The sequence below is a fragment of the Mustela erminea genome, chromosome 3 (genome assembly GCF_009829155.1).
Source record: "Mustela erminea isolate mMusErm1 chromosome 3, mMusErm1.Pri, whole genome shotgun sequence".
Lineage (NCBI taxonomy): Eukaryota > Metazoa > Chordata > Mammalia > Carnivora > Mustelidae > Mustela > Mustela erminea.
The window spans coordinates 116,328,824-116,355,934 of NC_045616.1; the positions used below are offsets into that span (position 1 = coordinate 116,328,824).

General features: G+C 48.4%; 1 protein-coding gene across 2 annotated transcripts in view; it reads left to right on the plus strand.

Moving 5' to 3' along the window:
* Window positions 1-27,111, plus strand: part of ADAM19 (ADAM metallopeptidase domain 19) — an 80,487-nt gene that overhangs the window by 23,937 nt on the left and 29,439 nt on the right. Inside the window, exons 4-8 of one of the 2 annotated variants that reach the window (XM_032337171.1) lie at window positions 7,067-7,145; window positions 12,830-12,906; window positions 20,390-20,582; window positions 21,281-21,346; window positions 26,215-26,286. In XM_032337171.1, the coding sequence (XP_032193062.1) occupies window positions 7,067-7,145; window positions 12,830-12,906; window positions 20,390-20,582; window positions 21,281-21,346; window positions 26,215-26,286 (487 nt within the window). The remainder of the gene's footprint in view (window positions 1-7,066; window positions 7,146-12,829; window positions 12,907-20,389; window positions 20,583-21,280; window positions 21,347-26,214; window positions 26,287-27,111) is intronic. The other variant, XM_032337172.1, reaches the window with a different exon arrangement.

Here is a 27,111-nt window from a genome sequence, read left to right on the forward strand (position 1 = left end):
CAAGGCAAATCGGGGCAGTCTTCTGCCAAGGAGGTGGCAGGGATGCTGGAGGCTGGGGTGATAGCTGTCTGCTACGATCGAGGAGGGCTTTCCAACATCTGACCTTCTTGACTGTGCCAGAGCTATGGTTTAGGAGGCCAGGAAACATGGGATGAGGTTTTTCAAAGTTACTGGGATATTCATTCAGAGTCTGAAAGGGATCAAGCACACATTTAGGGCAGGTCAGTTTGTGGTCTTCATCCATGTGCTGTTTGTTTGTTTGTTGTAGGATGGTCCCCCATTCCCCTTTTTCCTAGCATATTCTCAGAGGCCCAGTGATCTTCCAGAGTTTCCTTTTCTTCACTTACCTTTTGTCCTAATCACAAAGTGTATCTCTACAGTATGCCTGTTGCCTCTTTCTTTGGCCTCTCCCTTCAGGTTGATCTGTTAAAGGGGCACTATGGTTATTTATCAAAATTTGGTATTTAGGGATGCACGGGTGCCTCAGTGGGTTAAGCGTCTGCCTTCAGCTCAGGTCATGATCCGATGGTGCTGGGATCGAATCCAGCATTGGGCTCTCTGCTCAGTGGGGAGGCAGATTTTCCCTCTGCCTGCTGCTCCCTCAGCTTGTGCTCATGCTCGCTCGCTCTCGCAAATAAATAAATAAAATCTTTTAAAAAAAAAATGGGTTGTTAGAGAGGCAGCTATCTGACAATGTTTTCGTTTTTTTGTTTTTTTTTTAAGAAATAGAGATAGTGCCCCATTTCCTTTAATGGTGGTGGTGGTGGTGGTGGTGGTGGTGGTGGTGGTGGTTCCTCTTCTTCCTCTTTTCCTTCACCTTCTCCTCCTCCTTCTTTTTCTTTCGTTAACAGTCCAATAAATACTCATCATGGGCTTTTCAGCACACTGCAGAACAAATTTGTAAACTCTTGGGTAAGCCATTTTTAGGTCCCTTACCTCAGGTTCCTGACAGTTAAGCTCCCCGACCCCAAGAAATCAGCACTGTTTGCACAGAGAGGTTACTCATTTTTGTGGAGTTAGCCAGGAGAGAGGCATGAATAGGATTAAATAAAGACCCTGCTGGTCAAAGGAGTAAACAGTGCTCATCTAAACATCCTCTGGTATATAAAAAGCAAAACACAGGACCAGGAGCTGGTCGGAAGGATGCCAGGTCTTGTGCGGCCTGGGAGAAGATGTAATGAGAAGCAGTTGGTGAAAAGGAGTGTTGACTTAATGCATTGTTTAGAAACTTCCTTAATAAAAGGTTAAAGAAAACATGCTATGTAGCTTCGGCCTCTTGCCAGGGTTATGGGTGGCGCCATCTTGCCTCAAAGTGTTGCTTCTGGTCTTCTGGCAGGAATGATGATACTTGTTCAAGGAAGTCCTTGGGATAGGAGGAGATCCCCACTCTTGACATTAGGACCAATGTTTAAAGTTCCTATTTCCTTGGCCTTTTTGTTCCCTCCAAAAGGAACGCTTCTGCCTGTGGGCCCCTGGGCTTGTCAATCCTTATTTGGAGTTAGGGCCCATGCCTTTGGCTTGTTGGTTTGTTTCCATTCCTCTGGAGTCAGAGGTGGAATGAGCACTGGTTTGGAAATCTTGGTTCTGAAACAGCTGTCTCTTCTCCCCTTTACTTTCTCCTTCGAAAACAAAAGAAAACAATACTTACTGAATTTGTTTTTTGTTCCAAATATGGGCAAACATTGGCCATTACATTAGAACAGCACTCTGCTTTTCAAAAATCCTTCCCGTGCCTCCCTGTCCTGGACTATTTATGCTTGATTGAAAGGGGGACTAATGCCGAGTAGCTTGTGATTGGCATAATGTCCCCTAGCTATTTAAAAAATTTTAACACCCAGGGGCGCCTTGGTGGCTCAGTTGGTTGAGCATCTGACTCTTGATCTCAGCTCAGGTCTTGATCTCAGGGTTGTGAGTTCAAGCCCTGTGTTGGCGTGGAGCCTACTTTAAAAAAAAAAAAATTAAGCCCCATAAAGAAAGAGACTAGTATTGTGAACCCTCAGACATGCATTTTCTGGATTTACCAATTATCAAGGTCTTGCCACATGTGCACCTAGCTATTCCTGGAGAAAATTATAACAATGATTTGTAGAACACAAATACTTTATGCTTTATGAATAGTTCTTTCATAGTTGTTGATTTTACTTGACAAAATTTCATAGGCTTTTGACAGCAACCCTGTTAAGTAGACTCTAAAATTCTTTCTATTTTATAGATGAGAACAGAGGCACAGAGAGGTTAACTGACTTGCCCAAGCTCCCCCGAATTTGAAGTGTCAGAGCTAGTGCTTGAATGTCATTTTCTCATTTGATTCTTTCAGTGATGCTGTGAGATAGTAATTATTACTCTGTTCTTTTTGGTTGGATTTTGGTCAGCTAAACCTTGGAGGTGGATTAGATGGCTCAAGTTCCTTTGGTCAATGACAGTTAAAATGCTAATTAACACTTGTCAAAGTTTGATTTATCTCATTTATGGGGGAGCCAGAAAGATGTTAAAACTGGTTTAAAAGTTGGATAAGGGAAACATATACGTAGGCGTGTATTTTTTTTTTTTTAATAGTGAAAAAATGAATGCTGGGATAAGATCGCTAAGTTGGATCTAAAACTGGTTAATATCATTTTACGGGAAATGTAACCACAACCTTTGGAGTCATCTTTTCTACTGGGTGGAAATCATTTGCATCTCTATCGTACCTCATTAGCCTTTGACAAGTTAACATCTCATCTTACAGGGTTGTAGCAGAGCAGCCTTAATTGACTAGTCTTTCAAAAACTAAGTGGTACCGCTCCCCCGCCCCCCCCCCCCCCCCCCCCCCCCCCCCGCCCCCATGGAGTCTGAAGACCCTTAGCCTGGCCTCTCTGAGCCTTCAGCTCCACGAAATTGAAAGCAACTGTGGTCATCTTTGGCCTCATTTCTAGGGTTTCAAAGGACAGTCATCTAGAGAGCAGTGCTGCTGGTACTTAAACCAAAGCTTTCGGAGCCTAGACTTGTCCTCTGTACTGGACTGGTATCATCTTCCGGTTTGGAGGGGGTGATCAAGAGCCTAAAAATGGGAAAAAGAGTTTACAATGCTAACATAGATCCAGTGGAGCAGGAGAATTCTCAGAGCCTGGAAATGCATCACCTGGAAAAACTATTACAAATGCAGATTTCTCAGTCCTCTGGAGAATATAATTCTCAGTGGGGCCAGTATGGGGCCTGGGATTTTATAGTTTTTCACAGCGCTTCCGGGTGTTGTGCAGTTCCTGGTCTAAGTCCCATGACAACGGCATTGAGAGTATGAGCGACAGATGACGGAGGCTTGCATTATCATCGGCATGGGTGGACAGTGTGAGGATCCTCGGGGGAAAATGAGAGCGGCCAGCAAGGTTGTACCTCCCCAGTGTTTAAGCACCAGGATACTCTTGACAGACCTAGAAGGAGCATGTTCTGGGGGCATGAGGTGTCCGTGAGACTAACCACTGTGGGATGAGCTCAGTAATGTTGACCTGTGCCGAGCAAGGCTGCACAGGTTGTTATCACTTTGTCCTCACCCGGTGCTTATCTCAAGCAGAGGAAGGAGGGTTGAGCTCTGAGAAGCTGTTTTTTTGAGCCCTGCTGCCTCTCTTCCCAGAGGGAGTTTTAAGAGATGGAAGTTCGGAGAGGCCATTGAAATGTGTCTGATAGTGAATGGAATAGTCATTAAAGGGATTGTTCTGGTTTTGAAGGTGCTGAGCCTCTGGGGAGAGGGGTCAGGGCTGTTTCAGACTGTGGTGTGCTTTGGGGGTCTGGCTCTGCCTCCGCATAGGGCCCCGGCCACCCCCAGACAGCTCTATTGTCTTTCCCTGGAGAGCAATCTTGTGTCTAGTATTTGGGGGACAGCTTCTTTTCCCAGGTGGGATTCCGAAGATGCAGGTTTTGCTGGAGGACATAGGGTCTGAGCAGTCTGGTTTTTGCCCCAAGTGAGCATTTCCGTGGTGGCTTCTATTAGCACTGGGATATCATCTCTGCCTGCCTTGTGGGCTTGTGAGCCCGGAGGGTGTGTGTATGCAGCGGGGGAGCATGTCATAGAAACTGCTTTTCCATCAAAGCCAGAAAAAGGAGGGGGTGGGGTGGGAAATCTTGGACAGTCCTTCTCCCTTCCTGGATGCACTTCACTCACAACTTGTTTCCTGAAAATCCTAATACACTCCAGTGGTGAGAGATGGCTTCCTGCTGAGCTGCTGAGCCAGCCCCTTGTCAGGGAGGAGATGAAAACAAGATGTGGCCGAAGAAGGGGCAGATGGGCCAAGCTGGGCTGCTCATTGACCCCCTAGCCCCCTCTCTGAGTCCCAAGAGCACTGCCAGGGTACCACCTGGACACACAGGCATGGGCGGGCCTGGCCAGGGCTGTGGGGAGGATATGAAAGTGGTGTTTTGTCTCTCAGTAAAATTGCATGGATGGTGGTGATGAAACGTGACCCTTTTGCTTCTGGAAAGAAGGACCTTGGCCAACATTGGCAACCCCATTTGGGGAAAGGGTTGTCGTTTCAAAAAACTGGCCCCGAAGTCCTTATATATTCATCCTCTTTCTTCTGCCGTGTGCTTTGCTTACCCATATTTTTCTCTGCATATATGCACATCTAATAGCTCATAACATTTTTGTGACATCCCGTATGTCCCCAAGGCTGCTATCGTTATCATCAAATTGTGGTCTGGACACTGATTTTTGGAAGTGTTTTAGTTTTATGCTTCCACTTTCTAAGAAAAAAACAGAGCAGAAAAGTGCTTAAAAAGTATGGTCAGGGCCAACAGCCCCGGGTCTGAAACCTGGCCCTGACATCATGCCGGGAGAACTTGGACAAGTTAAATGTGGAGTTTCCAGGGTCCTCAGTCACACAGTGGGGAAAGGATTAGGACCTACCTCAGGAGTCTGCTGTACGTGGGTATGTTTGATGGTTTAACACTTAAATATGTGTGAGCTGTTTTGATGGAACTTTTCTGGGTTTTTCAGGTTCAGAATGATCCAGGATGTGGTAGAGGCAGGAAGATGGTGGGGGTTTGGGGAGTGAGACACTTTGATATTTCTGAGGCGTGCCTACCTCAAAAGTTAACTCACTAACTTGTGGTCTAGGGTGGTGCTTCTGCATCAAAATCACTTCGGGAGTTATTACAAAAGATGGCTGAGTTTCTCTCTGCCCCAGTACATCTGGGGTGGGGCCTTGCAATCTACATTTTTAACTAATTCCTAGACGCTGCTGGTCCTGAAATGGCTGTTAGGCAGAAAAAGAAGCAGATCATTCCATGTGGATTCAGAAGACAGAATGAGGCCAGTGGGTGCCAGTTACAGAGAGGTTCTGTGTAAGAACTTTCTCTGACTGCTAAATGGGTTCCGAAATGGAGTGGGGGCTCTCATGAACTCCGTGTCACTGGAAATGTCCAGTACTGAATGGCCAAGTGGCAGGTTCCCACACAAGTAGAAGGTTCATTCATTCACCTGTTCATTCATCCATTTCATCCACTAATTCACAGAGTAAACTGGTATTGCCTGCTGGGAGGTGCTGGGAGGTGGGGAGAAGCCTCGAACAAAGCACCTGTGCTCTTGTTCTCAAGGAACCCACAGTCCAGTGAGTTTGGCTAAATGGTTACAAAAGTCCCTTTTAACCCTGAGGCTCTGAGAGTCCTATGATGAGATCCTCAAAATAAGAAGCTACAGAACAATGCTTACCCTGCTGAAGACATGGCCAGGGACTGACAAGAATGTGGCCATCTCTGAGGTTCAATCTGGAATGTTCTCTTCGGAGCATCTTCATGTGACTGAATCAATGATTCTCCCGCCCTAAGACTCAAAAAGAGGTTAAAAATGTATTTGCCAGGAGTGCATTTCCTGTGAGAAAATTCAGATTTCCCACTGGCACTGAGATAGACCATTAAACTCTGAACCCATGACTAGCTGTCCATAATGCTATCTGAAAGCAGACCCAGGAAATGGGGTTGTGAAAATGAGCTAATTGCTTTTTCACCTCTCTCAAGTGATCAGCTGGAGGATTAATGGCTGGGACAGTTAGGGGGAAAGAGGTACATTCCATCTGTTTTTTCTGGGTTCTTCTGTCATTATTCCTGGTGGAAGCAATGATGATGATTGCTGACCTTTACTGAGCTCACTCTGTGAGTCTAGGCTTGCCGTTAAGCTTTCTTCACGCATTTTCACTTAATTCTTTTTTTGTTAGACTCCCAATTTCTCTTCTCTTAGGAACCTTAGACACCTCTTTCCCCTGGATTTCAACTTTCTATAGATGCGTTTTGCTTTTAATGTGGCTGAGCTAGTTGAAACCTCCACTTGGCTCTTTTATTTTTCTTTAAACTTTTAGAGAAATTCTAGGAACCTTGTTTGGTGTTGACTTTGCCTTTGGTGAGAGATTCTTAGCCTCAGCGCAAGGGGTCTGTGGCAAGGGGGAAACCAATGTCCAATTTTAGAAAAGAAAAGAAAAGAAAGAATTATCTGTAAGGGTAATGCACAGAAGCAGCAGGTCTCAAGAAACCTGAGCCACTAGGTCTCAGAAAAGGCAGGCAAAGGCCGTGCGGGGAAGTCACGCAGCAGGAACAAAGGAACAGATGAATGACTCCCATCTGGTCAGTTTTTGCAACGTCATTCCATTGGCTTAGTTTGGATCGTGGGACACCGTTGGCCAGGGCCAGGTGGGACACTAAAACATGCAACAGGAAAGAGAGTTTCCCTTAAAGAAAACCTGGCATACTGAAAGCTGGTGGGTGCCGTGCTAACATTACCAGTATAGGTCCCAGATCCGAGTCCACGGACCTTGGCAAGTACTGAGGATGTGTTCGCGTGTGTATATTCTAGGTTTCAGAAAGCGTTGCAATGCTGCTTTAGCTTTGTCTGCTTCATCTGGTTGTGTCCAAACTAGGTGATGAACCCACTGAATACAAACTAATCCCCTTCCTCCTGGTTTTCTTTTTGTTCCTGAGGACCTTATGTGCTAAGAGAAGCTTGGGTGGTTCTTCCTGGGTCACTGAGAATGGCTGGCCGCTGTTTCTAGGAGGGCAGAGGCCATCACTTAAAGAGACAAAAGCCTGTGTTTATTCTTTGCAGGTACCTTTTTGCTCCAGCCTACACGGAAACCCATTACACTCCAAGTGGCAGCCCTCAGACTACCAGGCTGAAATCTGAGGTAAGTTCAGGTCAATAGAGATCTGCAGTTGGCCTGTCCTCGTCCCACCCCTGGGGAGTGAGGAGATGCATGGTGGAGACACACCCCCCTCTGAAGGGTTTGTTTGCCCTGACCCAAGACCAAGGGCGTGAGCAGGAGAAGCATTCTGTGAATTTGTTGTCTCGTAGGCTTCCCTCTCCTCTGCTGGCTAAAATGGTCAGACGAACAGTAGTTTAGGTAATTGCATCTGATTAACATTGGTATAAATAATTACAAAGCATACATTTTCTTTGTTGGGTGTTAATCACCCACATATTAACAAAAGTGTAAGTGAAGGAAATGAGTTACCAGGGATCCTGCCGTGTCACTTAATTAGATGTTTAATTAATCCTTTCCCATATGGATGGATAGGGTTTTGTAGTCTGCCTTCTCAATGTGATTTCAGGCTATGCAGATTTTCTTGTTTCGCTGCCATGTTTATATTGGATTCTTTTTTTCTTTCAAAGTGTTTCTGAGTTCAGATATTTGCACAGAGATTTATCACTTAAAAAATGGTCTTTCAGGGTCTTTCAGCCAACTGGATGGCTCAGTAGGTTTAGCATGCAACTCTTGATTTCAGCTCAGGTCCTGATCTCAGGGTCCTGGGACTGAGCCCGAATTAGGCTCTGCACTCAACTTGGAGTCTGCTTGTCCTTCTCCCTCCTCCTGCTAGACTCTCAAATAAATAAATAAGTAAAATCTGTTAAAAAAAAAAATAGTCTGTCAAATCGTTTGTCAGATGGATGCATTTTAGTGTGCTTCACCACACGCCACTGGTGGGCATTTAAGGTAGTGAACTGTGCCCATTTCACAGTTTGCTGACTTTTCCTACCAGGGGACCGTTAGCGTTGGCAGGATCAGAGCAGTGGTTCTTAGCTAGGAGTAATTTTGCCTAAATCATCTCTTTTACTTAAACTTTTGTTAACATAAAGAAAGTAGGTTTCATGTTAATGAGGTCAATTTTAATCAGATGCAGTTACCAAAAAATATTCTATTTGTTTGGTTGACCATGTTAGCCAGCAAAGGAGAGGACTCTTGGCAGCGTCTGGAGACAGTTTTGACTGTCACAATTGGGAGGTGGATGCTACTGGCCTCTGGTGGGTAGAAGCCAGGAAAGCTGCTAAGTGTCCCATAATACATAAGGTGGCCCCTCCGCAGCAGAGTTATGCGGCCCCAGCAGTGCCCAAAATGAGAAACTCTGGATTAGAGTGAACTTTCTCAGTATGAGCAGATGAGATAGGGTGAAGGAGGGAAGATGGACTCCAGCAGGAGCAGCAGTGGTCTTCTGCCTTTGGGGCAGGACATCATGGACGTTGGTGGCATGCAGATGCGGAGTGTGGTGTATAGGGTAACAGGATAGGCCCCTTAGCCTCTGTGTTCTTCTGGAAGCTTCTCGTGGAATCAGAGAAGCTTCATGGGTCTCCATGACTCATCTTTACAATATTTCTGCTGGAGCACAGATGTCTAGAAGACAATGACTGCCACTCTCCGTCAGTAAAATCTCAAGATTAGTTTATCAGATTAGCCTTGAATGGGGAAAGGGACCTAGGACTTCTAAGTTTTGACAGATCTGAGAGTTTGGGAGCATAGCGATCAGGTAGCTGAGGAGCTGTGTTCCATCAATGCTGTCTTCTTCACCAAGACCTTTCTGGAGGGGGAGGAGTTGGCAGTGTGGCCAGGACCCACAGCAGGCAAGTTGGCCTTGTCTTCTCATCTCTGGGGAGGCTCTCCAGGTGTGGCCCCTCACCTTCTTCAGTGCCCCTTGGTCGAAACTCCCTCCATTATGGAGACCTCCACTCTCTGCCTCCAGGGAGACAGGGAGGAAGCAGGCGTGCCTTGAAAGCCCCAGGACCTCACCAAGCACTGTCCTCTGAGTTTGGCTTTGGCACTTCTCCACCCACAGCTCAAGAATGGGTCTCAGTGCACAAGTTTGCCATGAGCTCATACTTCCTGCTGTGAAAGCCCCCTTGGGTGGCCCCCTCAGGCCGAGAAGCTGAGAAGGAATGCGGTGACTTCATGACTGTTCATTTACTTGTTCTTTGTGCGCTCAGTGTCAGGCAGAGACGCTGTGAGGGCCTTTCAGAAACAAAGGAGTGGAAGAGAACTTCCCCTCACCCCCAGAACACCCCTCCTTCCTGAAGGTCCTGTTGACCGAAGCACATCCTAGCTGCAGTATGGGACGACCCATTATTTTCATACATCCCTCCTACTGGACTCTTGCAAAGCCCCCATCCAGCCCCATGGAACTCCTACTCCGCTTTCTTACCTGGGAGCTGATGACTTCAAAGAGATATGAGAATAGAATACGCCATTTAGCTGTGTCTGACCCAAACATGGAGGGCTACGCCCTGCGACCAGCCTTGGCCTGGGCTACTGGGAGCCCTGGGAACCGTCAGACCCATCCTTCAAGCCAGCAGGAGTTCCAGATGTGGAGTCTGAGGCCAGGCATGTAGACTTGCCTTTAACCAGCTTTGTGACCTTAACCAATGCTTTTGTCCACACTGGGGTTGAGTTTCTTCATCAGAAAATTGGATATATTAAGATCTGACTCTCAGAGCTATAGAAGGGTAAGATGAGTCACCGATTTTGTGGGAATTTGTAAACATATCTGCCAGCGCTACATCTTACTCATGAGGAAATTGAGAAGGGAGAGAGTAACATGTTTATGTTCAGATAACCAGCCAGTGGCAAGGCTTAGACTAGAATTAAGTCCCTGGTGGGGCTAGCAGAGAGTAGAGCTGTGACCAGTTCATTCCTGCACACTCTCCTGGGGCTGGCTGCTTTTGCTCGTAGAGGCGGCTGAGTCTCAAGTTAGGCTGCCGTGGTTCCAGTCTCCTCCTGGCTTGTGTGACCTTGTGAGCCACAGGAAACCTCTCCCACCTTTAATTTCCCTTTTTAAAAAATGGGAGTTAAAATACCTACCTCATAAGGCTGTGAGATTGTCAGAATTAAAGGAAAAAAATCTCCATTAGTTTTTTTTCCAGTCTGCAGGGCTGGCTGGATGTTAGCCTCATGGTTTACAACAGAAATGTCAGGTATCATTAGCATGTGTGACGATGTGTGTGAAAGCACTTGGTCGATCTAAAGCACGTTATTCAAGTCCGCTGTTATGCTGTTTGAGAGGGCACCTTGGTGAACACTATTAGCATCATCTCAAAGATGGGAAGAGGCCTGGGGAGTCTTCGTATCCATCCCTAGATTTGAATACTCTTGATTTGTAGAGGGACCCGTATTTTTGAAACAGTAGCTGATCCTCATTTCTGAACTTTTTGACTCTCCATCATTCTAACACCTGCAAACCCCACTGACCCTATATGGGCCTGGCCTCGTCTTCCACCGGTGAATTATTCGGGCTGTGGAGTTCATGGCCCTGTGGCTGAGTTCTAAGGATCGGTTCAGAATCTGCGTGTTTGATGATATGTCTCCACGTCTTGGGAGTCTGGCGGAGGGGGAGAGCTGTGTGACAGGCCGGCATCTGCCAGCGGGTGGAATCCTGGCTGGAAGGAGGGTTATGCCTGCCTCCCCTTCCTTCACAGGTGCCGGCACAGCGCCTTTCCTGTGTTCCTCTGAATGCCAGCATCTGGCGCATTGGAAGTCCAGGAGAGTTTGATGCAAACAGAGAAGCCGCTGCCCATCTCTTGTCCTGAGCTAGAACAGGTGGAGGAGCCGAGCCACACTGCCAGCCAGCGGGTTGTCGCCACGAGAAAGGGCACCAGTGCTCTGGACCCTGCCCCTGAGCTGAGTTCCGGCCTGGCCCGTAGCCTGTGACCTGGCATGTGGCTCAGCTGTCTATGACCCAGAACTGGTGTAGGACCACTGAGGGTTTAGGCCCTTGGTGGGCTTCTGGCTCCCTCGTGGCCACATCCCACCTTTGACAATGAGACTTTAAGGCCTGTATCACGATCACTAAGGTTTATTGCCTGCCGCAGGTCCTCAATGGAGAGTTTTCTCACAAGCACCTCATGAGGTAGAGACCAAAGACACTGGAGGTCGGAGGGAGGTTGTGGAACTGGGCAGGTGTGGGCGCTTGCATGTAGATCCAGCCCGGCCGCACCAACGTGCCTGCATTTAATCATCAGGCCATTGCCCTGCCCAGAGCTGGGCGGGCGGTGGGGCCAGAGAGTGCAGACGAATGGGTTTGCGAACAAATGGGTTTGCAGCCTCCTGGGTCATGTCCCTGCCGGCTTTGGACCGAGAGAAACGACCACAAGTGTGGTCCTAGTGAGGGATCACTGGGCAGATCTGTAGGCAGATGCCCGAGATTTCTGACTGGACCTGCCTGGGCACTGTGGGGAAAGAAAAAACTCCCATGTCTGCAGCTGCGTAGCTCAGACCCTTCCTAACACCTTTGCGAAACCAGGCTCTGCCCCGGGGATTTTTCCTTCTCTCTGTTCTGAGCAGCTAAGCTTCCTTGAACTATGTGGGAAGAAGTTTGTAGGAGTGTGCCCCTGTGTGTGCTGGGGACAGTCTTGGGCTGCGCCCATCGGTCTCTTTGGTGCTTCGCTGCTCCCAGCTGTGTCCCGGGTGGCCTCGTAGATGCTCTGGTTCCCCTACTTACAATACACTCTGCTGGCACCTCCAACTTGGATTTCAAGCCTCTCTTCAGAGTTTGTAATTAAATCTCTGTATGGCTTTTTAATTAAGATTGGCTCTCGCAAGACGCTAAGTCCCAGGAAGGCTGGAGACGTGCGTGCTCTCTCCTTGTTGTGTCTCCCAGACGTAGCCGGAGGCCTGGCCCGGAGCGGCATTCGGCAGCTGCTTGTAGTCAAGGGGAGTCCAGCCAGGTCGGGAGGACCAGATGGCTGTAAGACACACCGATGTGAGAGCAGCATCAGCCTTCCAGGCGTCTGTGGGTGCAGGTGCCAAATCGGGTCTGATCCAGGCGCACAGGGATTCAGGGAGTTGGGGAAGTGAGGAGCTCTCCATCTCCCAGGGCTGCTGTGGCAAAGCACTGTGAGCTTAGAGGTGCAAAACACAATTCCGGAGGCTGGAAGTCCAAAATCACGGTGTCAGCAGGGCCAGGCTTCCTCTGTGGTCTCTAGGGAAGGATGCTTCCTTGCCTCCTCCAGCTTCTGGCGGCCCCCGTCAGTCCGTGGTGCTCCTTGGCTTGCAGCTGGATCACCCTAATCTCTGCAGCTGACTTCAGATGGCCTCTTCTTTCTCCCTCGGGCTCTCTGTGTCCTCCCCTCTTTTTCTAAGGACATCAGTCCAGTATGACTTCATCTGAACTTAATGCCATCTGGAAAGACCCTGTCCCAAAGAAGGTCACATTCTGAGATTCTGGGAGGACACGCATCTCAACTCTGCTGGGGATCCTGGAGGTGACTCGAGTGGGGAGGCAGGCTCTTCAGAAGCCATCGTGGCGTGTAGCCACGTGTCATGGCAAGAGCCCTGAGCTAGACCTGAAGTCCTGGCTTCTCTAACAGGAAGACCTTCAGCAAATCTTTCTGCTTTTCTGAATCTCGGTTGTTCATCTGTTCACTGGAATGATGACATCTGCTCTGTCCCAGGACTATTACGAGGATCAAATAAAAGGGTGGTTTAGGAAGTTCTTTGCAGGCTGTAAGTTAGGGCATGCATAGTCGTCCCTGACCCTCACGGGACACGAACGTTGCCAAGCTTCTCAGTGTCCTTTCGCCTGACCAGCCCCCTCTTCTCCTCTCTAGGACCACTGCTTTTACCACGGGACAGTGAGGAAGGCCAAGCAGTCCAGCGTGACACTCAGCACGTGCCGGGGAATGAGGTAAGAGGCCCTGGCAGCGCTGGGGGGCGCCTGGCACTCCCCGCACGGGTGGAATTTTTAGGACAAGCAGGGCTGGCCTTGGGCAGGGACCTTGAGAGGCTGTCCCTTGAGAGTGTATGCAAGCCAGTTCTATGAAGGGCTGAGCTTCAGGGAGACAAGGAAAGTCCTGGATAATCCACAGATTCACTGGGCTTGAGCTTTCTCTTTCTTGAGGAGCTTGAGGTTTCCTTATTATTTAGGCATGGGGAAGCCAGCAGGTCAGGAGATGACTACGACTGAAAAAACAGTTTGCTCTTCTCAAGATCCCAAGAGAAGGGGCACACCACACAGGGAAGCACAGGGGTCAGTCTGGGGCCAGGGTGTGGGAGGTGAGGGGATGTGGGCAGGAGTCTTCGCTTCGGTTTCTATAGGAAGAAACCGGCACGGCAGGGTAAGCTGGCTTTGGGTTGGCCACTTTGAAGTGGGATCTGGGGCAAAAGGGCTGTTCCTAGTTGTCTGGCACCAGCTCCCAGGGTGATCAGGGCAGGGGGACTGGCTGATCGGGTGGCACCTGCCCCCGGGGTGATCTGCGCAGGGGGACTGGCTGAGAGGGTGAAAGCCTGCATCTCAGAGTTGTTTACCGTCCCTAGGAATTGGCTAATCCTGAGAAGGGCAAGGCCCCAGCTGTCAAAGCATCATAACACAGAAAATAAAAGTCATGGTTCATGCACTTGAAATGAACGTGAGCGCTTATTCCCACTTCTCCTTTGCTCTTTGCTGGTCTCAGAACTAGCAGGAGATGAAAAAGGAACTGGGCATTTAGGAGAAGAGAAGGGAGGAAGAGAAGGGAGGAAGAGAAGGGAGAAGCTAGGTGATTTTCAGGATGACAGGCGAGACAGAGAATCTATGTTAGCTACAGCCCTCTACAGTGAAGCCCTGTGCTGAGACTTCACCCAGGCTCACGTGCAAATGCAAGGCCCCTCGTGCTGAGATCCCACGTGTTTGTTTATAAATTGGGCCATGTCTCCTCTGTAAGGCTTCTCGGTGCGTCTGCCGGAGGGAATTAGGCAGGAAATAAGCTTTGGCTGGAAGACCATAACCGTAGCTCCCAATCCTCTGCTCAGATGACCTGGTTGAGCCAAGCCAACTGGTCTCCAGTGGTGTTTACAGGCCCAGCTGCCACCACCTGCAGTCTGCAAGTAAACAACGTCTGTCCCAAGAAGGAAGAAAGGGAACACGCAGGTGTGACTCGCTTCTCCCTGCCTCTTCCTCTGTGTCCATGGTCTGGAGCAGTGGGAACTTGGCTTGGCTTCTCACAGATCATTCCCGCAGCCGTGCTGACAGGGGGAAACCGGGTGAGCCGCTCATGTGTTTGTGTTCTGCACACTTCCCCCTGCTGCGGTCACCCGTCTTACTTTCCCAGCCTTCTCACTGCACACCTTAAGACCTGCAGGGCATCTGAGGGCCCGGCTGGCTTAAGAGCCAGAAACGTATACCAGATGTCTCATTCGGACCCTAGAGAGGGAACAGCTGCAGCAGCAGCAGACTTCAGACCCATGTAACCCTCAAGACCCTCCCCACGGCTCATAAAGCCATGCTTCGTGGAGGAACCTCCATAGTGACGGCGCTTCTCTCCTGGGCACATACTCTTTTGATTAGAGAAAATAGGTAGGATTTATACCAAATGGAATCTTTGGCTGATAATACAAATACAGAGGAGTTCCCCTGAGTTTCCAGAGTTTCCAGATTGTTGCGGGCCCCCCTCTTCTCTCCAAAGCAATGTTCGAGTGACTTTAATTGGAGCAGTGATCCATGATCATGGTAAAAACAAATTCAAGTAGTACAAAAGAGAGGGTACAATGAAAGATGGGGTCCTTTTTCACCCGGGATTTCCAGGCCCCCCTCCACCAGAGGCAGCCATTGTTAGCAGTTTCTTGTTTATCCATTTAGAAATATTTCTTGTGAAAAAAGAACATCGGTAGGTCATATCCTGTTTTATAATCATATTTGGGCTGCTGACACCTTTGAGAATTGTGTGACAGCTATGGATCCTTACAAAAAACACCAGCAGAAAGATGGGGCATACCATTTCACTCGGGATGTTGGGTGTCCAGGCCCCCCAGCCCGTCTCTGATCAACAACTCATCCTTTAAATGTCCACCTGACTTCTTGCATACACAAACGCTTTGCAGAGGAGCACATAGGATCAGTGTAAGGAGAGATGGTTATCTGTGAAGGAATCCAGACAGTATCGGGATGAAGTGACCGTGAGTGAACCTGTGGGTTCTAGGAGACACGCTGTGTGTGTATATGCATGTGTATGTGTCCCTAGCTTGCTCTCTGCCAGCAAGAGAGGTATTGATTGCAGTAAAACTTTTTTTTTAACCTCATTGGTAAGTTGCTTATTTTTAAACAAAATGCTGTTTAAAAGTTATTATTGCATAACTGATGTGTTAAGCATTCAAATAATCTAGTGTCAAGTTAAAAGAAGTGGAAGTTACTTATCCCCGCCCACCGTTCCAACCAGTTGCTGTTGGGGATATATATAACTGAAAGACATAAGTGTGTGTATACATGGTGATTCTTAATCCAAATAAGATAACCCTATACATAACGCTCTGAAATGTTTTTCTCACTTAACATTATGCCTTAGGCACACATAGATCTAGCTCATTCTTCGAATGGCTACATAGTGTCTTTATGAATGTCAGGCAAGTTTAATTACATTGAAGGTCTTTCAAGGATATATAGTAAATCTGATAGCAGCTCTGTCCTCAAAACCCTGGGCCCCACTTCCACTGTGGTTATACTGACCCTTCGCCCCAGGATCCAGGTCTGTGAGAGAGGGCAGGAGAGAGAACATGAGATCGAAAATGCAAGAGAATGTGTAAGAATGTGTGCATGATGGGCTGGAAGGAGCTCAGAATTTAGTCAAGGGACCCACTTTTGAGGCTCCATACCTCCTGGAGATGGGGACTCTGAGTTTTGCCTTTCCCGAATCATTCTCTGCTTGTCTTTGCCTTGGCTGGACTGGGGTCTCCCGTGGGCCTTCGTCGTGGATGGTGGATGGTGCTCATGGGGCAGAGGCTGGAAGGGGGCCGTGGGTCCGGGGTCTGGGGGCTGGGGTCAGGGCCCCGCTGGGGAATGAGGAGCCTGTTCACCAGAAGGCTGGTATCTGCCCCAGCTCTAACACTAACTCACTGGGTAACCGTGCACGTTTCTTTTTCCCTGGGCTTTGGATCTTCTCATCTGAAAAAGAAAACAGATCAGATCACGCAAAGGACTGTTGAACGTTGGAAGTTCTGAGCTACAGAGAGTGCATGGTCCCAGGGAGGCCGGTGCCTGGGGCAGGAGGGGGTGGCTCCTACGCCCCGCAGCAAGCCAGCCCTGTTAGCCCCTCTCCCGGGGAGGGGCATGGCCTTCTGCCTTTGAAAACCTGGCCTGGCTTCTGAAGAACACATCATAAATGCTGCCTCTGTGTCCAGCACAGAGTAAGCCGTGGACGTGTAGCTCCTGGAGTTGAAGCAGTCTCAGTCTAGAACCTAATTCCCCGGCATCGGTTTTCTCGGCTATAAAATGAGAACATTTGTGACATCTTCAGTGGATTTACATTAGGGGATGAGGGCGGTCTCCTTGAGAGCAGGGACTCCTTTCAGTCCTATTGCCTCTGCGGTGCCAAAAACAGTCCCTGGCACATTGTAGTTTCCATCTATGTGTGCCGAGTGGCTAGGGAACGGCTCCCTGTACTCCAGTCAGTTATCACAACCACCGTGAGAGCCGGCCAGCACTGTGGACTTAGCACAGTGCTAGTAGACAGCAGCCGGAATTTGAGCCCAGGTGTGCTCCCTCCTGAGCTTACGCTCTCCACTTGTGCCTTGCCACCCCATACCCAAGGGAGCACATCACCTATGTGCCTTCTTCCTTCTGTGCCGCTTTTGATGCTCGCAATACCTTTTTCTCATTGGATGCAGATTGGGGCCAGGGCGGGGAGGGGAGGGAAAGAAAGGGAACAGGGTGGTTACCTCTTAGGGCAGCTCTGGATGTAGGGACCTGGGATGTGTCCCCTTAGGTTTAGCTCTGAATGGACACATTCCTAGGAGGCACTTCTTGCTTAGGTTGTTCAAGGGTGCACTTGGGTGAGCCCCGTGATCATTGAGGAGTTAAGCGCGAATCACCCGCCACTGCCTGCCTGCCCTTCCCTGCCAAGGTTCCTCTGGATAATTTCATTTATATCAAGCTCTTAACAATGAGCAATAGGGTGGAGAGTGGACTGGAGAATAGCGCGTGAGGTCCCAGCCTCATAGCTTCCTGCGTCCCCCTCCTGTGCCCCCTGACTGAGCTCTGCCAGTGCTTACATTTAGCAAATTAGATCATCTGAGGCTCCTGGAAAGATAAATGACCCGTGGGTGCTCGGGGGAGAGCAGCTAGCAAGATTTTGGGGGTGGTGATGGGGGTGCCACGGGAAATGGATTCTAAGAAATCCCCTGACCATCGTGGGAGCTGGTGCTCACTGTGAAGTGCTGGGGTTCATGCCAGCTACTCCTCCAACCCAGGCAGTCGGGGAGGACTGCAACTGTGCCACGGGGCCGTTACCAGGGACCACAGTAGGGGGAGGGATGGGGAGTAGCCACGAGTTCTCAGTGCCCTTCTGAGACCTAGTATCTGCCACTCTCCGAAGCAGCATCATCTGGGGCTTTGTGAAAGGACAGGCTTCTGCCACCAAGCCTGGGCTCCAGGCCAGACTTCCTGAGTGTGCCTGCGCTGGGAATTACCGCTCGACTTGTTTACGCTGCAGATACTCCAGCCCCAGAATCAGAGTCTCCGACATCTGTCACGTTAATGTACACCGCAGAGCAGTCTGATAGGTAGCTCTGGGGGCTCTGATCCTGGAGATCTATGATCCCTCGGTTTGGAACTCACTGATGGAGGCAGATGGCCCAGAGGCTGCCAGAACTTAAATCTTTGGCTCTGGATACCCATCAGACCTTGTTATTCAACCTCTCTGGGGCTCAGTTTCCTCATCTATAAAATGGGACTCATGATGATACCTTATAACGCTGAAAAAAAGAAAAAAAGAATGATGATTATAAGCCCAGAGCCTGGCCTATGGTTAACTCTCAAAAAAATGGCCTCTAACAAGGAAAATGGGCTAAATGCCTCCTTTGTCTTCTTATCTCCTGGCAGACTGGTATCTTGCTTTTGACAGGCCGATCTCACCTCTGCGGGGAGTTACTCATGCCTGTCAGTTGTAGCCATCTATAAACCGGGAGTATCTTTCTGCCCCACTCTACAGGGCTGTGTGACAGAGGTAGTGTGACAGTGTGGTTAAGGTTGTGAGACCTGGGACCAGACTGCTTGTATTCTTGCCTGTGTGACTTGGGGGCAGCTTATTAACCTCACCTAGCCTTAGTGCTCTTGTTTGCGCAATGGGGGTCAGAAATGTTAGGGTGAAGAAGGAAATACTCAGCACAGTGCCTGGACCATAGCAGAACCTCCACATAGCCACCATGATTAATATTTCTCACCATGGACCAAACTTTGGCTTGATCTCTGCTCTGTTTGACCCAGAGGCTGTTCAAGTGATGCCTGCCTGGTCAGCCACACGGGAACCTTCACTGGTTCCTGTGCGGAACTTTCCACTCACTGGGTGTTATCTTCGCAGCCACAACCTGATGGGCATAAAACCATCATCTGACTTGCTGTCAAGCCCTCTGTTTCCAATGTTTGGAGTCCGTGGGGGGAAACTGAGGTCATGGGAGGGACCTAGGTCAGCCGAGATGAGCAGAAAGCTTGGGAACAGGATGCCCACAGTGGCTCTGCCCGCTACCCTTTCCTGTCTGGACTCGACAGCGGATGTGACCCTGGCTGTTCACCCACTCCCACCTCCAGCTGTTCAGGGAGCACCTTGGGTGTCCTGTCGAGGGGATTGCTGTGTCAGCCTGGGTGAGGCAGCCGGGAAGTCGTCAGGCTCCCTGGCACCGGAATGAGGTCAGCCAGGGATGGGTTCCAGGAAGGCTGCTGCTGATCCGACTGGCGCTATCTCTCCAGCAAGCATCACAGGCTCTTCCCAAAGGGGAAAGGGGTGGAGGTGGAAGCTGGGGATTTGAGGGGGTAGGGGTGGAGGTGGAAGCTGGGGTAGCCAGAGAAAGGTCCTGCCAGTTTGGAGAGGCAAAAACCAACTTGGAGATATCTTAGCTTTGAAATTTCTGGACAGATGAGGGCCTGAGGTTTTGGAGCCCATACTGGTGCCCTGGGACTTATTACTAGGCTTCTTCCTCCCGCAGAGCCCTGACTGAATGCCTTCCTTTGCTACAGTATTCATCTCACTGCATCAAGGAAGGTAGACGCCTGCTACATGGGCCCATACTCATCCTTCCATGGATTATAGTGTGGTAGTGATCAGTAGAGGGTCATGGCCTTGGAAGCCTCATTGATGTGATGCTCCCAGGCAGCTGTGTCCAATCCATTCGTGTTAGGGGTGATGAAACCTTTGTGCTCTGTTATATACTCTGTTCTGTACTCTAGTGGTTCATTCCCAGGTTCAGAGTCTAAGCTCCACGGGGTACGGGACTCTGTCTGTCTTGTTCGTGTCTCCATCCTCCTCATCTGGTTCGATGCCTGGCACATAGCAGGAGCTCAGGAAACACTTGTAGAATGAATGACCGTCCTGCAGTGAAACTGAGAATGACTTGAGGACAGGGATTATGTCTAGATCACATCTAGTACAGGTGAAAAGTTCAGTGAGTGAAAGAATAAAATGAATGAACACATGTCCTTATTCTGAGTTCAGTGTTTGTGTCTATAACCAGAATCCAAGAACAGTCTCACATCCTTGGTTGTGGACATAACTTCACCGACGAGCGGCCCTACTCGGGCTAGTAGCAATGACATTGGTGATGCCTCTAGTCTTTTGTACACAAAAATCTTTCCATTTAATCATCTGGAGTCCTGTTAAATTAGTTAATTATCATTTGCATTTACACATGGGAAAAGTGAGCGGTTTTTTTGTTTTTTTAAGAGGTTTCTTGAAGACCATTTGACAGCTTAATGTTGGAGTGAACACCAGAACTTGGACTTCTCACCCCCAGGCCACTGTTTTCCTTTCCAGTCACCAGATCATCATTTTCTCAGTCTCTAAGTTTCAACTTTTGATTTGTCCTATGCCATGTTTGAGTTGGGGGGCTTTTTGGAATCCTTGTCTTACCATCCTTTATATATTAACTGTCCTTGGTGAGCCTTTTTAGACCCTTTCAGCTTCTTTGTAACCAGCTTTCAGTACTTGAAATTGTGTACCACCTTTCATATACATGTTCAGATTTCCCTGGAGAGGAAGTCCAAGTTGGTGTCAGATTCTTACCAAAAGTTTCATGACCCTATAGTAAAGTTGAGAACCAACGATCAAAACCAACCATGTCACTTTGCATATGGAAAACCTGAGACCTGAGCAAGAAACTTTTCCAAGACTATAATCTTTGATCAGAGATTCTGTTTCTCCCGTTGACAGGGGACTGATTGTGGTGAGCAGTAACCTCAGCTACATCATCGAGCCCCTGCCTGACAGCGAGGGCCACCATCTTATTTACAGATCTGAACATCTCAAGCTACCCCTGGGGAACTGTGGGGCCGAGCATTCCAAGTCCACCCCCGGGGACTGGGTCCTTCATTTCACCAACCAGACCAAGAAACGACCTCGCAGGGTGAGTCTCAGTGCAGGAATCAATCTGGGGGTAGGTTTATCCCCTCTGAGGATCCTTCCTTTGGATCCAGGAGTATTTCCAAATTAAAGGAGATGGCCAGGGAGGAAGAAATAACCTTTCTCTTAGAATAAAAATTCTAAGTCACTATCTTGTTCACTGCTGTGAGATACACTTGTATTGGATGGAATAACTGTTTTGGGGAAAAATGCTACGACATTTAAAACACCCTGAGATGCTGATTTCAGAAACTTTAAAATGTGAGAAAAAAAAAATATGTCTCTCCTTTTGGAATAACCGCTTAACCATACGCACAGAATACTTGTATTTATGTGATGTTTTTATGAGATGTTCAGATCTTTCCAGTGAAATAGAGGTATGTGGTTTCAGTGCGTTTTGGGAACCTGGTTGTCACCATGTTCCCTCACAGTTTGGTGGCCCCTGTACTTGCCAGCCCAGCTCATTAGTTTTTGAGTATGAAGGACTGGACCCATAGTCCCAGAGCAGCCCCAGCAATAACCAAGATGGTGGGCGGAAGGTGTCGTGACGGTGGTGGGGACCATGGCCAGCATCAAGCGTGAAGTCAGTAAGGGGAGGGGGGGCACTGCTTATTAACCAGTACCATTTCTAAGCAGTTTGTTTTAAAATGAGGCCACACCCACCACTTCTACAGCTCTGATCCGCTCATATCTCTTTCTTAGATGAAAAGGGAAGATTTACACTCCATGAAGTATGTGGAGCTTTACCTCGTGGCTGATTATGCAGAGGTAAGGGGGAGGCAGTGGGTTTTAGTGGAAAAGCTACTCTGTTGATAGCTTCCATTTCAGGCTTCCAACCACTTTGGGGAAATGCTGAAACATTCCTCTTTCTCCAGTATGTCATGTGATTTTGGCCTTAAATCTGACCAAGGGCTCTTCTAGCTATTTTAAATATAGTTGGGGAAAAAAAAAAAAGAAAGAATCTCTTCTGGCTCAATACATTAATCAAATAGAAGATCGGCAACTAGCATTATCTGGATTAATATTTCTTTTTTTTTAAGATTTTATTTATTTTTTTGATAGAGAAATCACAAGTAGGCAGAGAGGCAGGCAGAGAGAGAGAGGGAAGCAGGCTCCCCGCCGAGCGGAGAGCCCGATGCGGGACTTGATCCCAGGACCCTGAGATCATGACGTGAGCCTAAGGCAGAGGCTTTAACCCACTGAGCCATCCAGGCGCCCCTGGATTAATATTTCTTAAACTGAGTCTTAAGACCTTTTGGTTCTGGTGCTTATTCTTAGGGAGCCCATAAATTCTCTACAGAAATTGCCAAAAGAATTTTTGCAAAGATAGTAAGGATAATCAGTCATCCTATTGAATACAATTTTCCTGCCCACGTGTGGGTCCATTTTTATAATCCCCTTAGTGCCAAATTAGAACCCTGGGAACAAGGCATCAGCAGAACCTGGGAACTTTTGAGTGTAAATTCTTGGGCCCCACCCCAGACCTGCTTGAGTCCTAATCTGTGGGGCTGGCGTTCAAGAATCCCTATTTTAACAAGCCCTCTGGGTGATTCTGGACACAAGCAAGTTTGACAACTACTGACCTAAGGAATAGCTGTTTACCCTTTAATTCTGTATTTCTCAAATCAGCCAGCTTCTCACGGGCCTTGGCTCCTCAAAGTTGACGAACACTCATCTCTCTCACTCTTTCATTTCATCTGTTCAACGAAATCTTGGTTTTCTCATATGTGTCAAACACAGTGTTTGGCGTGAGAAGATTAAGACCGTCCTGTCCCTGACATCAGAGTTTACAATAGCAGCACAAAAACTCAAGTGTGGTGACTGCCAAGATTGATCGTTATGGAGGATTAGAGCAAAGATCATGAAAGATCATGGTTTTGGGAACTGGGGAAAGCTCCAAGGGGAAGATGTTGGCGCTGACACATGAGAGTAGGTTCAGGCTCCAGAGCACATGTTTCCCTCCACTAGCCATGTTTCACCCCCAAGTCTCACTCTATGTAGTGACTCAGCCACAGCTAAACACATCTGGGCAGGGACAGTCACCATGAGCTGAGCACTCACCATGATCTAATGCCACAGCCTTGCCTGGGGCTCCCCTAGGACAGAACTCATCAGAGCTCCACCTGTCTCGTGCCCCATCCAGATGCTGTAGTTACCAGCTCCCCAAAAAGACCTCATCCCAAGGCAGCTTTATCTAGTCCACACTCCCAAAGCACAGGGCCTGGAGCAGTACAGGTCATGGAAAGAAACTAGGCTTCAGGCCTGAAGAGCTGCCTCTAAGAATGCTGGTGGCAGGAGCAGGTGGGCTTGAGCTGCCTTAAAGGACAAGGGGGTCTTAACTGGGCAGAAAGGTGGAGGTGAAGGGCATTTCAGGCCAAGGGAACATCAGGTTCTGCTTTGAGAAGAATTTAGCTTTGTAACTGATGTAGGTATTGGTTTTTCCAGGACCCTTTCCTTTTTTTAATTTCTCTTTTGTTTTCCTTTCCAAAGTCTGGTGTGTGTGTAGGACAGGGGAGTAGTGTGGGGGAACAAAATCTAAAGTTGATTTAAAAGCCGAGGCTCCACGGTCATGGGGAGAGGTTAATGACGCTGGCCCTGCCCGGCAGGACTGCCTTTGCAGTGAGAGGGCTGCTGGGAAAAAGCTGAGCTCCTCTGACTCTAGGACATTTTTCCATTTAAGCTTTTGTTAGATGATCTAAGATCATCTCATATAGTGGTCTTGAAACTTTCCTTTATATATATATATATATATATATATATATATATATATATTTTAGCCACAGAATCATTTGTACAGATAAAGCTCCTAGGCCCCCCAAAGCTCCTGCTCTAATGTGAAGGTGAGATGATCCTCCCCTTCAACCCTGCACTTGGCCCAGTGGCATCTGGCTGGAGGCCTCTAAAACCTACTGGGTGTGAAAGTCGGGAAACTGAAGTTGTGGGGGTGGGGTAGGGATTGAGCATCTTCAGTCTCGTGGCATTTGGGGTCACAGCAGAGTCCCAAGAAGAAAAGTGGCCCCCAAGTTGCCTCTAGGACTGTGGTGTGGTCTAGGGCCATCTTGTTCCAGAGGAGAGAGCCTCCAGCGCCAGCCCCATAGGCATTGACTACAGGGAGTGACCCATTCAGCCTGTGGGTCGGGCCCGTGCTCGTTGCTCGGGGTCCTGGGCTTGGAATGATTCACTGGAGGGGGTTGTAATCAGTCAGGCTAGGTTCACAGGCTCCCAAATCTCTACCTCCTACACCACCTCTCCCAGACTCCCTCTCCAAGGGGCAGAAGTGAATTCCTGACAGTTAGTTAATCTGAGAGGTGGGGAAGACAGGGAAGGGGAGGGCTGCCTTATCTGTGATTTACAGCCTGGTGCTGAGACAGGCCAGGCTCCTTCTCTGGGCTCTGAATTTGGCCCAGGGTGCACAGCCGCCCAGAGAGTGCAGTAAAAGTGACCAAGCAGCTGGGCCTAGGTGGGGCGGCCTGGGGCCGCTCTCCCTTTATTCATTCCGCAGGTGAAATAGGAAATCTAGGCAGGGAAAGAACAGCATAGTCTGTTGCAGGAGGATGTGGGATGGTTGTACAACCAGGCCTGCAGACTGCTGTCGTGCTCTGGACACCTAGTGGGGTGGCCGGCAAAGGCCAGGTGATGTGCCACATTTTACTTCCTTTGTCACCCTAGAAAGTATAAGATTGAGATACTTCTTTCTTCCCATCAGAGGTCCGCAAACTCTAGCCTATAGCCCACCACATGTTTTTGTAAATTGAGTCCTACTGGCCGAGATGCTTCCTGCTTGTATGTGTTGTCCGTGGCTGCTTTGAGCTGCCGCGGCGGAGTGGAGTAGAAGGGACACGGTGTGTCCGCAGAACCTCAAGTATCCACAGTCTCGCCATTTACAGAAAGTTTGCGACTCCTGCTTGAGTCTTCTGTTCTGGAAAACATGGTACATGTCTTCAACTACAGTGGTATTATCAGGCAGTTGTTGAAAGACAGGGTTAATATATTTGAAAAACAGTGAACTCTGATTCTGATATTCTAATAAATATTCAGTAAATGTTGCCACCCTTTCTCTGCAGTGAGACCAATTTAGAAATGGGACGACCAAGAAACTTCAGGATTCACAAGTCATAGGTCCAAGTCATAGGGCTTCGCATCGAATTGCACTCTAAAAAGCAAGGGTCAAGTGCGAGGACAGTTCTGGTGAGCCACAGTTCCGAAGAAGCCCAGGCAAGTCCTCAAGCAGTGGGAGAGTAGAAACAGTGGCTTTCTCGCCGGCTCATGGCCAGACACACCCTAGTCCCAACAGATATCCCAGGGTGTTTTATCTGGCTGTTCTTTGTGATTCTTGCTTGAATGTTTTTCTGGGATGGGGTGGAGGAAGGAAGTGTTGGAATTGAAGTAGCATACACAGTGTGTGCGAGGTAGATCAGATAGGCACCCTGATTCTCTGTGACAATGGCAGCATACAGGACATGCCCATATTTGCAAATTTAGGTTACACTTGTAGCAGATTTTCTCTTTACACTGTGAAGCTTTCCTTCATCATTGCAGCTGAAGGAGATCTATTCCCTCTCAGGCAGGAACGATAAATGTGAGGCTACCTACTGGAATGTCTCCTCCCTACTGGTTCCCATGGCAGACATTTGTAATCGAGCACAACACTCTTTCCGGCTGAACCCCATGCCGTCTCAGAATTCTTCTCACTGTAGAAGGCCCTGCCAGTCGATCCAAGTGGCATGTCAGACGAATCCTGTGTGCCGAGGTCTTACGGTCCTGGTTGCCAGCCCCCAAGTGTGTCATTCACGTGGCTTCCCATTGCCGTTATTTATGTGCCCATTTTAATTGTGTATTTCTTAAATATCGATTCTGCCATTGTTGTTATTTTGGGCTTTCTGTCTTTCTTTCTTTCTTTCTTAAGATTATTTTAGAGCATATGAGCAAGCAGGGGGAAGGAGGAGGGAGAGGAAGTGGGAGAGGATTCCCAGCAGACTCCCTGTTGAGTGCAGAGCCTGATGCAGGACTTGATCTCACAGCCCTGAGATCATGACCTGAGTGGAAACCAAGAGTCAGACACTCAACCGACTGAGCCCCCCAGGTGCCCTTCTCTTTCTGTTTTAATGGAGGGTCCTCTGGACCAGTACCAGGCTCTCACACTGTGTCCTATCTAGTGCCAAGCATAATGCCTTGCACATGGCAGCTTTTAGCAGCAATTTGATCAGTGTTGATTGATCACATTTAGGGAGGCCTCATGAGATCCCTGTGATGATGGCTTCATGTTGGAGCGATGACCAGCACAAGGATCAAACTGGTCCCACGTCTAAGCCCCCGTGAGAGTTTGCAGGAGACCTGGTAATTTGGAGGACTGGAGAACGGGTTTGACTTCAAGGCCTGGAGGAAGAGAATCCAGTTTACTCTACAACCATGACCTGTCTACTGTGTGTCTGGCACTGAGCTGGCAGCTGGGGACACCAAGCCAGGTTCTGCTCTCCCTGAGCTGACACTGTAGGGAGTGTGTGGGGACAGAGGAAATTGTATAAAAATAACTGCTCTCATAGAAGCTTGGAGAAAATAAAACCTCACTGAAAGACAAGAAATGGGGTCCAGGAAGGGATTCTGGGGCCTCACCTACCTCTGCTTGTTCCATTTAGTTTCAGAAGAATCGACGAGACCAGGACGCCACCAAACACAAGCTGATGGAGATTGCCAATTACGTTGATAAGGTGAGACCAGGTGTGTACTTTGTGGGAAACGTGCCAGCACCTCCGAGGGGCCACAGGACAGGAGGTGGCATGGCACCTGAGCTGCCTCAGGGATTGGTCACCCCAGCCAATCTCTGAGATGGAATAGCAATGCCGTAGAGGCTCAGGGTGGTCACAACAAAGCTCTCAACTCTGTGACCTTAGCCAGAGAGCTTATCTTCTTTGGGTTGCAGTTTTGTGTTATGTTTAAATTTACAAAGTAGAGGGGCTGGCTTGAATCAGTGGCTTTCAAAATTTTTGTTTTTCTGGTGGAACTCTTCTTTTCAATGAAATCTTATGCCGTGTCTAATATAAAAGATAAAAACGGACTCTCAAAGCAGGGGTGAGCATCCAGAGTGCGGTCCTCTTGCTCCTTCCCCTCACCCCTGCAAATGGCTGCCAGGCAACATAAGACATGGAAGAGCCCAGCTGAAGAAAGCTTTAAGGTTCTCTAAGGTTCCTTCCAGGCATAAAGCCCAGAAGTTTCCTGAGTTAGGGAGAATTGAGGTAGGTGAGCATAGGAAAGGTACAAAGCCTTAAAAATTGAGTATAGAGTCTTGAAGTATCATGAAGACTGTGTGGTCTTTATCTATAAAATGGTTCTAAAATTATTTCTCACTCAGAAACACAATGTGAATGGTTAACTTTCCTAGACCAGGCCCTTTTAAAACATGCCTGTAGAAAATACCCAAATTCTTGAATTTTACTAGAATAGCCTGGTCTGGGACTTGGAAATACTCTGTTTTTATAAAAAAGGGCATTTGTTATACTGCAAAATGTAGTAGAATGATAACCTTAAATTACAGT